The following is a 16,134-nucleotide window of genomic DNA, read 5'->3' on the forward strand; positions in this document are numbered from 1 at the left end:
CGTTTGATGTAGTTGGTGTTTTTAGTGTCGCTTTTTTCTTTTTTTTTTTTAAAGGAAATGTTATCAAGTAATTGTTTAATTTTACCTTTAATTTAATTTTATTTAATTATGTAAAATTGCCTTTAATTTTTACAGACGCCTGTTGGTGACACACGGAGAGGCGTCTACAAAAATTAAAGGTAAAAACCATGTTGATCACATTATTCGACAAACATGGAATCAATCCACCAGGAGTTCGTTCCTGAAGGACAAACCATGAAAGCATCACTGTCAATGCTACTTGACTGTGATCAACAGTTGCAGCCTGTTTTCACAAGGCTACAAATTGGTTTTTGCTTCGCGATAATGCGCCTGCCCAAGTCGGATGGCCGAGCGGTCAAGGTGGCAGCCTACCGCTCTGGGGGACCCGGAATCGAATCCGGACGGGTCAAGGAATCCCCAGGAAATTTTCGGGGGGGGGGGTGGTCCGTTCGGAAATGTCGGGCCTCGTCCCTCACCACCCGGTCGCCCCATTGTGGGCCTGCTATAAGAGGCTCTCTTAGTGCCCATAGGGCGGAAAGAGTAACAAAATGCGCCTGCCCATTTTACGGTTAATAAAAAACAAATATTCTCGCTATTCTTAATCTGCGATCCTTATTTATAATTTGTTTAGGTTCAGAATTTCGGAAACAACACGAGAATGCGATCTTACTTTTCGCTAAGCAATTTCAAAATTAAAGTGTACTAATTATTGTTAAATTATATATAAAAATAAAACCATTTTTTATCATTTAATTTTGCAATATGTTAAATATAATTTTTTATATTAAATTTTGGTTTTTAATTATTATGATCAAAAATTTTTTGAGCGCCTCTAGTAGAAAAATTAATTATCGTGGTACCGCAGACTTATCTGTGCGTGGAACGTGGTTTTTGATTCGCTTGTTTATAAATTTCTGCTTAATAAAAGTTTGTTTATGAATTCGAATTTTTAACGCTGGAAAGTTTATCGAATGTTATAAAGATAGTATGATAAATTTAACATCTCTTGACATAAGTAACGCTATAAATAACCTAGAGATAATTAGCAATGCTTGTGTAATGTCAGAATTGTAATGTTAAGTTGCTGTAATCATGTCGAATCTCAACGATATCCATACTGCAGGGCTAGTATTAGCTAGAGGTGGAAGTAAAGGAATTCCCAAGAAAAATATCCGATTGTTGTCTGGTATTCCTCTTCTAGTTTGGGTGTTACGTCCAATGATAGACTGCAAAAGTAAATTACACGATTTTTATTATTTTGTATTTAGACAACGACGTTTTTGAATATTAGGCAAAAAAATACCATCATAAAAGTCAATCATAACACCAAATCGTAATTAATAATTATAATGCATTGATTATAATCGTGTATTGAAAAATATATAATTCAATATAGCACACATAATGTCATTATATAATCTATCACCTGGTATAACCGAGTAAACGGATCAAAAACTTAATAATCCCAGTAGATAATTTAATTTAATGTAAAATCGACAAATGTTTTTTTTATCTTGCATAAGATCTGCTTCAGGTCAACAACATTCTGAATTGGAGTTATCAAGTTTTGAGATTGGAGTTTTGATTTGTATATATAGTTATAGTTATTGATCTAGTTATGAGAAGAAGAAAATTTCTATCAACTGGTGATATGTGTAAAGGTAGCTTCATCTTTAACTCATTTCTTCCAAGATTAGTTTAAAATAATACTGGTAGTTACCATCTATTTCTGTCCTTCCACTTTTTTCCTTTCCTGTCTTTCTTGATCCTTTTACTTAATTTCAGTTGTAAGTCTCTTTCCTCATAAATTTCAACTCTAAAAACCATTTTGAATATTCATTTTTTTTCTCCCTTATATGGCTAAGCCATTTAATTCTTGACATTTCTGTTTAGCTGATTATACTGTCCATCTTCATCTCTATTCCTTAAATTTGTCATTCTGTCTCTTCTAGTTTTTCCTGGCATATTCCTTAAAAATTTCATTTCATTGTCCTATAATAATGATAAGATATGTGTGATAGATATTGTTACTCACACATAAATCATATCAGGTTTGGACAACTTATAGTGATTTAAGTCAAAAAAAGTACCAATCACCTTTTTATTCTTTTATATAAAGTTTATTAATCTATATATATAATCAAGATGGGTTGATAATAATAATCAGTGCAGAGCCCAAACAGTTAGGAGTTGAAATTTGTCAGGGTATGTCACGAGGATGCACACTAGGAAGGGATTTTTTGAAATTCTTTCCCCTGGGAGAGAGGGACAGGATTAAGGCTTCGACAGTGGAAGTGTTAAGTAACAATGGAAGTATCAACAATGGAAGTGTTAAGATAAAGTGACATGCAAGATTTACAGGTGCAGATGCAGTTTATTTTCGTTTTTGTGGGAAATCGAACATTTTTTAACCCATCTAAAAATTCTCTAATTACAGTGGTACCTCAGGATACGAAATTAATCCGTTACGAAACTGAGATCGTATCATGAAAATGTCGTAAGGTGGATCATCTTTTCCCATACGATTACATGTAAAACCAAATAATTCGTTCCAACGCGAAAAACATACTCAAATTAAAGCCAAGTAATACATTAAAAAAAATAACTGTAGTAAGAAAAACAAATGAAAAATGCGAACTAATGTAACGTCGTATGGTGAGTTTTTGTTCGTATCGTGGAGCAAAAATATGTTCGAATTTCATGTCGTATCCTGAAAATTTCGTATGCTGGGGCGTTCGTAACCTGAGGTACCACTGTAGTCTGGAAACAGAGAACAAATTCTTGCATTCTTTAAAAACGGGTAAGATTGACTATAACATAATAATCTTAATCTTCGCTATCATTACTTTCTGCCCGAGCAACACCGGGCCTGTCTACTAGTCTCTTATAAAAGTATGCTACAAAACAATTATATTTATTTATTGCATTGTAATTGAAGATTCAGATGATATTAAGACATAACATTTGACATTAAAACAAATTTAACTGCACCATTTATCATTCACCATAAAAAAACAAATTTTATTTTCATTCATTGTATGAATCATAAGTTTCATTTCTCTTTGGCACACTCATTTTGGATGTAACTGAAATTGTTTAGGACAGCAAAGCAATTTCTAAAATAACAAAACCTGGATATAAGAAAAGAGCATCTCATTTTTTTATGTTTCTCATTCATTGTTTTACTGTGTTTCAGTACCGCACAGCATTAACAACCGACAGTAATAGCTAAAAGATTTCTGGTGGAAAGTATGGAACTTATGTTCCCAGGAAAATCACAAATGTATTTAATGTTTTAATAGGCCATATTTTTGCAATCAAATTGTTGGCCTGATTTACTTACTATAAAAGATAAATTCCATGCTTCATTCAGTAAATGATTATTATGGAACTTTGCTCATAAATATACCAAGTCACAACAAATGTATTAATAACACTCAATAATATATTTTATGCAACTTAAGTTACATAGAAATATATGACAGAATTTTTTAATACATTTTAAAAATAATATATATATTTTGTTTTAATGTTGTTGATCAAGTTTATTATAAGTTTGTTGATTTTCTATTGATCTATGAAATGGAATTATAAAAATGTATTTAACATTTCAGAGTTTCAGTCTATATGGGTTTCAACTGATGATGATGATATTGCTCAAATTGCAACTTCTTGGAATGTTCAGATCCATTATCGTTCCAAAAAGGTAGCAAAAGATACTTCTTCTTCATTGGAAAGTGTACAAGAATTTTTGAGCTATCATCCAGGTATTTCTAAATCTGTTTTATTGTATTAATATATTATTTTACATTAATGTATTTTAACATTATCAGAGTATACAAAATATTTTGGTTTCTTTTGACATACACATTGTATATTTAATATGTTTTTCAGATGATATTCAAAGACATCATTTAACATTTTAATGTAAATTTACAGATAAAATTTTAAAAAATGATAATATTAAGTTTTGTAAGAATGTTTGAATTTATCATTTTTAATAATAAAAATGTTTTATAAATATAAATGTACTGTACATGTGCCTGTTCATTGTAATTTTTAATTTTTTTTCAGAAATTGGAATAATAGCATTAATTCAATGCACTTCTCCATGTCTTCATCCATCATTTTTAACAATTGCATATGAAATGATGATTAATTTTTCATATGATTCAGTATTTTCAGTCATGAGACAACATAAACTACAATGGAAAGAAGTTGAATTTGGTAATAAAAGTTTTTTTATTTTATTTTAAAATCAGGTTTTTTTAAATAACTTTTTGTGTTTTAAAATTAATATGTGATAATATGTTTTATTAAGAAACACTTTGTAATCTAGCAAGTTTTAATCAAGCAATTACTTATTTCTTAATTTATATGATTTAAAAGTAACTACAGGTATACCTCGCCTTACGTCAGTAATTGGTTCCAGGAGAGGTGACTTAAGTCAAAAAATGACGTAAGTCGAATTTACTTGTCTCCGAATTTACTTGTCACTAAAAACACCAATATTGAGCATTTAAAGACCGCTAAATAAGACAACAACACAGAAACACAGATGTTTTCATGTTTCGTTCTCTAGGATTTATGATGATTATATTAACATTTAATGTAAATGTACATATTTTAATATGATTTTATGTGCTTTTACGCTTTTCTAGGGATATTACGACTTCAATATTTGTGGCGGATAGACATAAAATCGAATAAAATGACTTAAATTTGATTTTTATTTTTCCATATATTTTTTGACAAACGACATATAACCGAGAATGATGTAACTCGAGGTATACCTGTACTGTTATAGTTTGTTTGATGATGAGAAAATAAAAAGTTGGAAAAATTGTTTATTACACTATTGCCCAAACTTTTTAATTAGTTGGTCAATTTATACATAATTTATAGATTAGTAGGTCATAAACATTTTTAAATTCCAAGTATATAACCATGTTTCCAAGTTAAATCATAAAATATATATTAGTAATAAATTGACTTTATCTCATTGATGTAATTTTTATATAATAATTTTATATTGTATTATTTTATATAGGCAATAGTACATATCCTATTAATTTTGATGCTAGTCATAGACCAAGGAGACAAGATTGGTGTGGTGAACTAGTGGAAAGTGGTCATTTTTATTTTTCTTCTGTGGACTTAATCAAAAAAGGTCTTTTTCAAGGTGGAAAGTGAGAATTAAATTTAAAATAATTATATACTTAAATATATACAGTAAAAACTGTGTAAACTGAAATTGCATGTTACTGAATAATTTTTTCATTTTGAACAGGTTTAGTATCAATATTATTATTTTTTTTCTATTTTATCTTTAAAATAAGTTACATCAGATACAGTATAACCTAGTTAGAAGTTATTGAAGGAACCATTTTAAAAAACTTTTTACTCTTACCTCTTATGCAGGAATTGTAAAAAAAAGTAATTTTTTAATCTGTTTAATCAATTTTATTTCAATATCAAGATAACATAGCATAGTGTAACATAGTAGAATAGTAAGATACACTGACTACAGCAGGTGAAGAAGTGACTGGTGTCAATAGTTAATGGACAGCACTGCATAGAGAGTATGGTCAAAACAATAAGACTCCAGCTAATTTAGTGACCACCTCAGGTGTGCAGGTGTTTGATATACAATATAGTGAACATTTGGAGTTACTTTACCAAAACTTTACTATTTTTTAAGTGATAAAGTTATTGTGAGGAAAAAGATTAAGAAGTTTAAGTTGAAGATACATCATAAGTGGGTAAAATATTGTTGGTGGGACTGATATTTTGGAATATCTTACAAGGGAAAACTTATGTGGGAGATTTTAACGCACATCATATGGTAAATGTCAGGACTTTTTATGCAGGAAAACCTCTTAGGAGGAACTTAAACACATTTTACGTAAATGTAATATTTCTACATTCATTTTTTATTGTAAAATCACTTTTATATAGCTTATGAAAAATTTTATTACTATGCTTAATCTAAATTAATTGAAATCTCAACTAAAAATGGGAGTATTCAAATGCAAGAATTGAGAACTATTTGATTGTAAAAACTTCTTGTTTCCACAAATGTATACTAGATATTTGAATACTTCTTGGATACAATCCTCATGAGCTCACATGACAGTGAACAAGATAATTTGAATACCAAACCTAGTGTCTTTCTCTGTCATCAGAAATTCTAATCACAATGCTGTTATACAGAGACCAAGTTATTCTGTGATCTGGCTTCTCAAGGAATTTAATACTCTAATTAATCATTTGTGTCAATCTTTGAAATTATCATGTTAATCAACTTGTTTTTGAATACTTGATACAGTAAATCCTTGTTAATTTGAATTTGGATAGTTCAAAATCCTGTTAGTTTATAACCATACTTTCATAACCATACAGTCCCAGCCATGGATATAGGGATTTACATGTTAAGGAATTTGGTTAGTTTGAAATATGGCTACTTTAAAATTTGAAGTGAAAATTCTGTCCAAACTGTGATTTGAGTATATTGACTCATTCATTTAGATCAAAGTGCCTCCATACTATAAAAGAACAATAGACCAAGAACAACTCTAAACTGGTCAATGTGGCTTTGCTTTTACAGTTACACATATTCAAATATCATCTTATCCATGGACTATCCTTTTTACCCTTTATCACATAAAATACAGGTAGGTTTTGGGATTCTAAGATTGGGCTATAAGTAGCAGATTGAGATATTTATAGGGATCTAGACAGTGGTGATATTCGAAATATTTAACAAAGGGTTCGCTAACAGAAAATTTTCCTTAACAATTTTTTTCCGCTCAAATGGTGCACCGGAAGGCTCTATTTAGTAGTGTTACAGAGTATAATACGTATATTTTAATATATTTTTTAAAAAATCAAAACCATTGAGAAATGTTACATGTGTTTAACAAGGTTCGGAAAACTTTGAAAATGTTAACAACGGGTTCGGCCGAACCTGTGCGAACCCGCTGAATATCACCACTGGATCTAGACTACTACATTTTGAGTTACATTTAGAGGAATTCTGCTTGTGAGTCTCACTAGACTTGTGCTGTTTAATAATAGTAATTTAAATAAACTGTAGGTAATCATTAATTAATGAAAATAGCATTCTGTGTATGTAGCTGTATTCCATTTGCTTAATAAATTACATCAGCTTACATGGCATTTGGCATATTGTACAGAACTATGTAAATCTCAGATAATTTGAAACTTGATCATTCGAAGTCGTGATTATTTTGGACCTTGAATTTTGAACTAATGAGGATTTTCTGTAGTTAATTTACTCTGTTCAGATTAGTTATTGACATTACTGTGTTATCTTATTTTCACCTTTTTACAAATTCACAGGACAATAAATTTTAACTTTTATAATTTTTCTTGATCTATTGTACATAATTTTTTAATATTATTTCTCATGATTAAACTAAGAACAAAATATTTCTGTCACATCAGGATAAGGAAATAAAGGCCATCTTGTTTATTATTCATTTTATTGGTAACAAAAAAGATACAAATGTATATGAGCAAATGTATATGACATCACAATGCTGGGCTGCAATTTTTAATCATATATTTAATTTAAAATATATGCTCCCCCCCAAATTATTAGTATCTTGCCCCTGCTGGTTATCTATGTAATTCTTCTGGGAAAAATTTTTGAATTATAATTGCATGACTTCTGGTCTAGACAAGTTCTTATCTAATAGTGATCTCCAAGCTGCAGATAAATGAAGCTAAAAATGTTTTATTTCTGAAATTAAACATTTTACTGTTGGAAAAGTGTGGAAGGTTGTAGTCAATTCAATTCATTGAAGTAATATTTCCAGCTTCAGAAGTAATGTAAGTTTCATATTATTTTTATATCAAATAATAAAATTACCATTCTTAATCCATTTTTTTGGTTAATTGTTAGTTTTTATTACTCTACATCAGTCACATATTATTTATAATAGTACATGTTGATTCAATTTTATTTGCATGTTATTAAGGGTTATTTTTTATACAAATAATTAAAATAAGAAAATTTAGCCTCATTATGCATGTACAAGTTGAGTAGAAACACTGTTTTGTTTGTTTGGATGTGATAGATAGCAGTGGCGTGCCGTCCTTGGAAGCAGTGGAAGCACCGCTTTCCTTGTATTTTATAAAATATAAATACATATTGCACTATTATTTTCACATTTTAATGTACTTCAAATTAATTAAAATTAATATTTTATTATAACTGCATTATGTATTTTATTACAAATTTCTATACTACATGTGAAAAAAACAATAAGATTGCTATTGTATATTTGAATGTCAGTGGCGGAATGGAAGCACTGTATTGTCGAAACCAAGTCAGTTTCCAAGCAACCAGATTATACGCATTCACGCATGCTCTTTACAGAGCACCAACCTCACCTGGTTTAGCTGGTGGAAGCTACACACCAAAATATCATATAACGCTTCCAATGATTCTATCCAGGACCGGTTCTGGGCTGTTAGCTGCCTGCCAGATATTTGGCCACCCTCGCCTGATTATGTGAATCATGAGTAGATTTATAACTTAACCCGACTGATAGGAATTTACTGGTATGTTTTTATGATAGTTCTGTATAGTTGACAGGAGTTTAAAAAAAATCCATTAAAATATTTGATATATTTATTCTGCTCTCCCATCTTGTATTACTTATCAGTTTCAATGTTAAATTAGTGATATTATGATTTAGTATGTTCCATCTATAAGGAAAAAGTGTACAATTCTTGTACAATGTTAAAAAATTAACTGTTACTTTGGCAGCATCATTTACAACTAAATTTAATGAATGAGATGCACAAGGTACAAAAAAAGCCCTAGAATTTATATTCCTTAAATTTATGATTTATGTATCGTTGTCATAAAAATTTGTCTTTCCACTTTTTTCCCAAGACTACAAATATTGAAGTACGAAGTAACCAGTTTCAACTTATTTCTACTTAACAAGTAGTTAAATAATTAAGAGATTAGGAACATAAATAAAACCCTGCTGAAAGGCCAGAATTTTACTTAAACAAAAGCTTAACTAAACCAATCTGTAGCCGAGTATATTGGGGACTGATTTCTTTGTAATATTAGATGTAATAAAGACAGAAATTTTTCCAGTTCAATGAGAGTGACTGAAAAGTTGTAAATTTTGGAAATTTCCATGGATACCTGGTCCTAAAACGAATTAGTTAGAAAACAAATGACTATTAAGTTTAACATATTTAGATTTTGACAGCTATGGTGAGAAAATGTTTAAAATTTACAACCTGTCGCGTCATTTGAGGTATACTAGTGGTATGACGAAAGAGGCATTTGACATTGACCACTATCGGTATCTGGGGATTTGGCAGCTTGCGTGCATGCACACACTGCACACCTACCAGGACCGTTTCTGATTCCATCCATTAGCCAATGGTAGGGAACTATTTGACTAAGTGGATTGTTTAATAAAACGTAAAATACATCTGGGTATGAGTCCAATCTTGCTTGCCATGTCCACTCACCAGGAACAACTATTTCCATTGCAGAGACAACCTTTCTTTAGAGGCTATGCCTCTGCACAAATATGTAAAACAGTTTAAAATGTTCACAGGTGACATTCCCAACACAATTAAAAATATAATATTTCTTTGTAGAAAAGGGCTGGCAGAATTACAATTTAATAAAAAGTAAAATACATCTGGATACGAGTCCAATTTTTTAATTTTTACAACAGTTTTAAGATTTTATGTTATTTTTATGTATGTTTCTTTACAAAGCTACATTTAATTATAATTTTCTTTAAAAGTATATTCATACAATTGAATGAATATTTTGTACCAAGTATGTATATTCACCACACATTTTATTTCACCAAGTTTTTATAATTTTATTTTTAATTTTAGCCCTTATCATGGTTAGCAATTCAGAATGTAATTGTGATATTAAAAATACATTTAGAGAAGTCTATGGTTTTTACTGGCGTATCGAACAAATAAATATGAATGGGTCTTCAACCATCACTGACGCGCAATTAACTGATTGCCCCTGATAGTTGGCTTGTTACAGAAACACAGCTTCCCTATTGTCAAATGTCACAGCATGCCACTGATAGATAGATTTCTATACTGATTTCAACATTCATGTACACTTTAAAAAAAAATAGAGCTTTTGTGACCTAGTTCTCATCACATGATCTTCATTTCTCTGTAAAGGTTGAAAATCATTTTCAGAATTTAGATTATCATACTCTGAAGTGATTGTTACACCTGTAGGTGATTTTACTTATTTGTCTACAAGTGGAATATTAATTTTCTGCTTTATTCAGGTTTACATTATTACATTTTTCATACCCAAAATTCTCTTCCATTTCTGCATTGGACAAGTTTCCAACATACAGTAAAATTTAACATAGAAAATTGCTTTGTTCCAAAAAATTTTTTCCATTTAGGCAAATTTTTGTTTTATCTGGGTTCCATTTTAGATATTTTTATATACAGTAAAACCTAAGTATTGTCGGTGATCAGTTAACGAACAAATCAGATAACAAACACTTTCAGGAAAGATTTTTATGATCAGACAATGAACACATATTCAGATAATGAATACTTTACTGAACAAACATAAAAAAAGCGATGGAAAATAACGAATACCGAATGATTTTTCCTTGTCTTCAGGTAACAATTTGAATCTTTTTGGAGCGCGGGAGACGTCAACATCGACACTCAATCTGAGACCGATTGGATAGTATCTCTCCGAATTTTGAAACTCTCCTTGTAATTCCAACTTTTTTTAGTTTACCTTTCTGACAAATAATTTTTTATAGTTTTTGCGAGATTGTCCAATGGGCACTTGTTAAGTTTTGTGTCTGGGTTTATTTACGAAAGGTGAAAGTTTAACTGTCCCATCGGATATTTGTTAACATTTTAATACCAAATTTCGAATTTCATCCAGGCCTTGCATTTAAATAATTTTTGTGGGCTAGTTGATTTCTGTTCTCTGAATTTTTGTAAGTGCTTTTCTGAACTTTTTATTTAAAAAAGAAACTGACAATATTATGGAGCTTAAAAAGAGGAGTGTCAAGAACTGTGCTCACCGTAGAAACCAAGTAAGAGATAATAGCCAAGGTAGAAAGTGGGCACAAGATGTCTGATGTTGCTAGGCAGTATGGCTTGAACAGGTCTACAGTAGGCACAATCGTAGCTATGAAAGATATATCAAGAAGTCTCAAGCTGATAATGGAGTAATGAAAATCACATCTGAGAAATAAAAAGCATTTTAGAGCTCATAATGGAACCTGAAACTGATCTGATGACAGAAGAACTCCAGGAATGTCAGAACAATGATTATCCAAGTGGCAACCAAACCAGAATAAGGTTAATGGAGTTGGGGATCTGTACAAATACAATATTATTAATTACTTCTGAAAAATCCCAAAGAAAAGAGAAAAGCAATCGACATTGGACAGATTCTTTAACCTCCACAAACGGAAAAAACATGACTAATAAAAAAAATGCAAGACTGCATATATGTCTAGTATATAAATAAACGTAGTAAAAAAGTATATATATCAGGTCAGTCCATAAGTTCATGCCTATTTTATGATCTTGTTTTGCTGTTAAAAATGCCAGTCTAATGTGATACTTTTTACACTGAAGTGTTAAATTGGATCTCATTCATATAATACTGTTCAGAATTGGGATTATTTCAGTTGTTTATTTTCGTTAAAATGGAAGTAACAGATGAATATAAGAGACGTGTTTTATACTTTTTATTTTTAAGTGATGAGAATGCTACAAATGCAGCCAAAAAATTAAATACTGTTCATAATCAAACTGTAATTAGTGTAAGGACTGCGCAGAAGTGGTTTGAAAGATTTAGAAATAATGATTTTAGTGTGGAGGATAAGGCTCGTACTGGAAGACCCGTTGACTTTGATGATGATGCTCTCTCTGCACTAGTTGAAGCAGAACCATCTTTAACAGTTGATGAAATTGCGGAACGTTTAAATTCATCCCATGGAACTGTTCATAGACATCTACAACAAATCGGAAAAGTTTCAAAGCTAGGAAAATGGATACCACATGAACTGTCAATAGCTAACTGACAACAACGTCAACTGCTCAACTCAAAAGCTTCAACTGGGAAATTTTACCTCATCCACCATATTTGCCAGATATTGCTCCCAGTGATTATCATCTTTTTCGGAGTTTGCAGAATTTTTTAAAAGGAAAAACTTTTGAGGATGAGAACAATGTAAAAAAGGCTATTTCTGAATATTTTGATTCAAAACCGAAATCATTTTACAAAGACGGGATTAAAAAGCTACCGTCAAGATGGCAAGAAATTGTACAAAATAATGGTGAATACATTATAGATTGAAATAAGATTTAATTAAAATTTTTGTTGCCTTTTTTGTAGATAAAAAATGCGCACGAACTTATGGACTGACCTGATATTTTTTATTTTTCGGAGTCTCTGGAACAAATTAATCAAATTTCCATAAAAACCTAAGGTAAATCGATAATTGGTTAATGAACAATTCGGATAACAAACAAAATCTTTTCAAAAAAAAAAATTACTCAATGAAATTTACTTTATATTAATTAAAAAATAGCTTTTTGTATGTCAGAAGTGGGTTACAGAAGAAGAATGAAATTTGTTTGTCTCTTTTTAATTACTTTTTCATTTTTTATATAAGATTTGATTAATTTTCATTAAAATTTGTAAATATAAGATGTGTATATATTTAAGGATCTATTATATAGCTGATATAATATTAATAGTCTTAAATACATATGACAGTCTTATAATAGTTAAATTTTAGAATATTCATTGAATTTATATTGTATTTTTATACAAAGTTTTGTATGGATTAATTATATGATATCATTTTTAATAACTTTGGCTTAAATAAATATTTGCATAGATTTTTTTAATAAAAAATAACATTACATGATGTTTTATAGATGTGGTTATGTAGAAATTCCCAAAGAAATGTGCATAGAAATTGATTCAGAATCAGACTGGAAAATTTCAGAATGTCAAGTCCAGTTATATGGTTATAAAGGTGTAGGAAGTAAATTATAAAATACAGTTAGTATCTTATTGTCACTATCCATTAAAAATAAAGGCAAAAACTGAAAATAATTTTATAAGTTTTTATAAATAAATAATTGATGTATAACTTGTAATAACTTGTTAATCTCTTCAATACATTTTAACTATCAATAATATTTTAAATTGATCAACTTAGATAATTATTATTCAAAGTTAGAAAATATAATTCCAAAAACTAAGAAATGTATCTGAATATATCATTAAGTCATGTATAGTCAATCATTTGTAATAATCAATAACATTTTTGCTTATTATTTTTTATAGAGAATGATGTTAGAATAGATCAAAGGAAATCAATGGATTCATAAAGTAAATCTTAGTACAGAATATGTTATTTATCTGATAAAAGTTAATGATGTTATATTTATTACAATAAAATAAAATCATAAAAAAAAATCTGCTTTTAAAAGGTGANCAAAGACGGGATTAAAAAGCTACCGTCAAGATGGCAAGAAATTGTACAAAATAATGGTGAATACATTATAGATTGAAATAAGATTTAATTAAAATTTTTGTTGCCTTTTTTGTAGATAAAAAATGCGCACGAACTTATGGACTGACCTGATATTTTTTATTTTTCGGAGTCTCTGGAACAAATTAATCAAATTTCCATAAAAACCTAAGGTAAATCGATAATTGGTTAATGAACAATTCGGATAACAAACAAAATCTTTTCAAAAAAAAAAATTACTCAATGAAATTTACTTTATATTAATTAAAAAATAGCTTTTTGTATGTCAGAAGTGGGTTACAGAAGAAGAATGAAATTTGTTTGTCTCTTTTTAATTACTTTTTCATTTTTTATATAAGATTTGATTAATTTTCATTAAAATTTGTAAATATAAGATGTGTATATATTTAAGGATCTATTATATAGCTGATATAATATTAATAGTCTTAAATACATATGACAGTCTTATAATAGTTAAATTTTAGAATATTCATTGAATTTATATTGTATTTTTATACAAAGTTTTGTATGGATTAATTATATGATATCATTTTTAATAACTTTGGCTTAAATAAATATTTGCATAGATTTTTTTAATAAAAAATAACATTACATGATGTTTTATAGATGTGGTTATGTAGAAATTCCCAAAGAAATGTGCATAGAAATTGATTCAGAATCAGACTGGAAAATTTCAGAATGTCAAGTCCAGTTATATGGTTATAAAGGTGTAGGAAGTAAATTATAAAATACAGTTAGTATCTTATTGTCACTATCCATTAAAAATAAAGGCAAAAACTGAAAATAATTTTATAAGTTTTTATAAATAAATAATTGATGTATAACTTGTAATAACTTGTTAATCTCTTCAATACATTTTAACTATCAATAATATTTTAAATTGATCAACTTAGATAATTATTATTCAAAGTTAGAAAATATAATTCCAAAAACTAAGAAATGTATCTGAATATATCATTAAGTCATGTATAGTCAATCATTTGTAATAATCAATAACATTTTTGCTTATTATTTTTTATAGAGAATGATGTTAGAATAGATCAAAGGAAATCAATGGATTCATAAAGTAAATCTTAGTACAGAATATGTTATTTATCTGATAAAAGTTAATGATGTTATATTTATTACAATAAAATAAAATCATAAAAAAAAATCTGCTTTTAAAAGGTGAAGAGCAAGACAAGACAAGAAATGCACTTTATATATTTTTTGTATTATTTGTGTTGTACTGTAACAAACATGTACGTTGAGCAGTTACATAATATGTGATGTAAACTAATATATATTTTATAAAAGAAAAAAATTGTATTATTTACTGTTTAAATCTTTAAATTTTATGAATTTGTTTTTCTAAAAAATATATTAATTTATTTTAATTATTACTACTTATTCTAATTAAAAAATTATGTAAAATGAGCAAATATTTATTGTGACAGCGTCATAATGCCAGCTTGCGATTTTTAATCATATTTTTAATTTTTTTAATTTAAAATATATGCTCTCCACCTCAAATTGGTAGTGGCTTGCTCCTGTACGTCAAACTTTTCCTTTAACAACATAGTCTTGCCGATCATCTATCTAACACCTTTCGGGAATATTTTTGAATTGAAGTAACATGACTTCCGGTTTGTATCAGAAGTTCATATATAGTTAATCGGGGCCTCTTGCCCTAAGGTTTCCATGTCTGGTATCGTCTTCTATCTAACTCCGTTCTCGAGATTAAGGAAAGACATACGGACGGACTGACACAGTGCGAATTTAGGTCTACAAATTTTTTCAACTTGCAGCCCAATAAGCAGAATTGCATAAATCTGTAATTCTGCTGATTGTAATATCAAATTCTAGTTTAATTAAAGTCTTCAACGTGTTTTAAGCTAATAATGGCCGAAAACATATTACTGTATTAATTAAATACTTTGTTAAATGAATAAATAAATTCAAAAACTACAATAAATAAGAAAACATATTTATAAAAATAATGCATTATTTTTTAATTTTTTCTATAATAATTGTCCTGTCTAGAAGTTTGTTAGACGATGATGTATTAATTTCTTAACCATAGTGAAAGATGGTGAAGATCCAATATGGCTACTATTCTAGAAAGTTTTAAATATGCAAAATATAATAGAGCAATGTTTCTCTATTTACACAGACCAGTATTTTTGTGAAATTAAATTAAAATAGTTGTAAAACGAAGAGAACCGAGTTCAAATGCACTTTTAAAAAGTTTAGACAAAAACTTATAAAAACCTCGCAGAAAAAGGATATGACGTTCTTGATGCTTGGATGCCTAGTTGGTGACTCCCCTACTTTGGTCGTGTGTGCAACATTAGGACGTTAAGAAGGGACTCCACGTACCTCGGAAAGCTCTGAGGGCGACGAGCCGGAGAAGGACTTCTAGTATCGACCCAGCAGCGCACCCCGGGGTCGACGAGTGACCATCAACCCATACTAGGGCGCCCAGGATCGGAAGTCTGAGATCGACGGGCATTATGTTGTTGGACTCATATTATTGTTGCAA

At 29.3% G+C, this 16,134-nt stretch overlaps 1 protein-coding gene and 1 long non-coding RNA gene across 4 annotated transcripts; both read left to right on the forward strand.

Moving 5' to 3' along the window:
• Positions 1-876: 876 nt before the first annotated feature.
• On the forward strand, positions 877-13,548 carry LOC111618601 (N-acylneuraminate cytidylyltransferase A-like). Of its 3 annotated transcripts, none has more exons than XR_002755597.1 (6): positions 877-1,255; positions 3,636-3,788; positions 4,096-4,248; positions 5,072-5,191; positions 12,991-13,117; positions 13,406-13,548. XR_002755597.1 is itself a non-coding variant. In XM_023360157.1 (6 exons), the coding sequence occupies exons 1-5, from the start codon at positions 1,114-1,116 to the stop codon at positions 13,109-13,111; spliced, it is 708 nt and encodes a 235-aa protein (XP_023215925.1). In that variant the 5' UTR covers positions 877-1,113; the 3' UTR covers positions 13,112-13,117; positions 13,406-13,548. The 3 variants fall into 3 exon arrangements, 2 of the variants coding, with proteins under 2 accessions (XP_023215925.1, XP_023215926.1); XM_023360157.1 differs by having other exon boundaries at positions 5,072-5,210; XM_023360158.1 differs by lacking the exon at positions 877-1,255 and adding an exon at positions 1,305-1,682 and having other exon boundaries at positions 5,072-5,210.
• A 213-nt stretch (positions 13,549-13,761) lies between these two features.
• Positions 13,762-14,921, forward strand: LOC111618602. Its single transcript, XR_002755598.1, has 2 exons — positions 13,762-14,346; positions 14,635-14,921. It is a non-coding gene; the product is annotated as an uncharacterized LOC111618602 (long non-coding RNA).
• Positions 14,922-16,134: the final 1,213 nt, after the last annotated feature.

The sequence above is a fragment of the Centruroides sculpturatus genome, unplaced genomic scaffold (genome assembly GCF_000671375.1).
Source record: "Centruroides sculpturatus isolate CEXI.00-Female unplaced genomic scaffold, Cexi_2.0 scaffold42, whole genome shotgun sequence".
NCBI lineage: Eukaryota > Metazoa > Arthropoda > Arachnida > Scorpiones > Buthidae > Centruroides > Centruroides sculpturatus.

Excerpts from the sequence above, each read along its gene's own strand:
- LOC111618601 (XM_023360157.1), top strand. The coding sequence starts at position 1,114 with ATGTCGAATCTCAACGATATCCATACTGCAGGGCTAGTATTAGCTAGA. Across the intron at positions 1,256-3,635 it reads TCCAATGATAGACTGCAAAA|AGTTTCAGTCTATATGGGTT; the intron begins GTAAATTACACG and ends TTAACATTTCAG. Across the intron at positions 5,211-12,990 it reads GGTCTTTTTCAAGGTGGAAA|ATGTGGTTATGTAGAAATTC; the intron begins GTGAGAATTAAA and ends GATGTTTTATAG.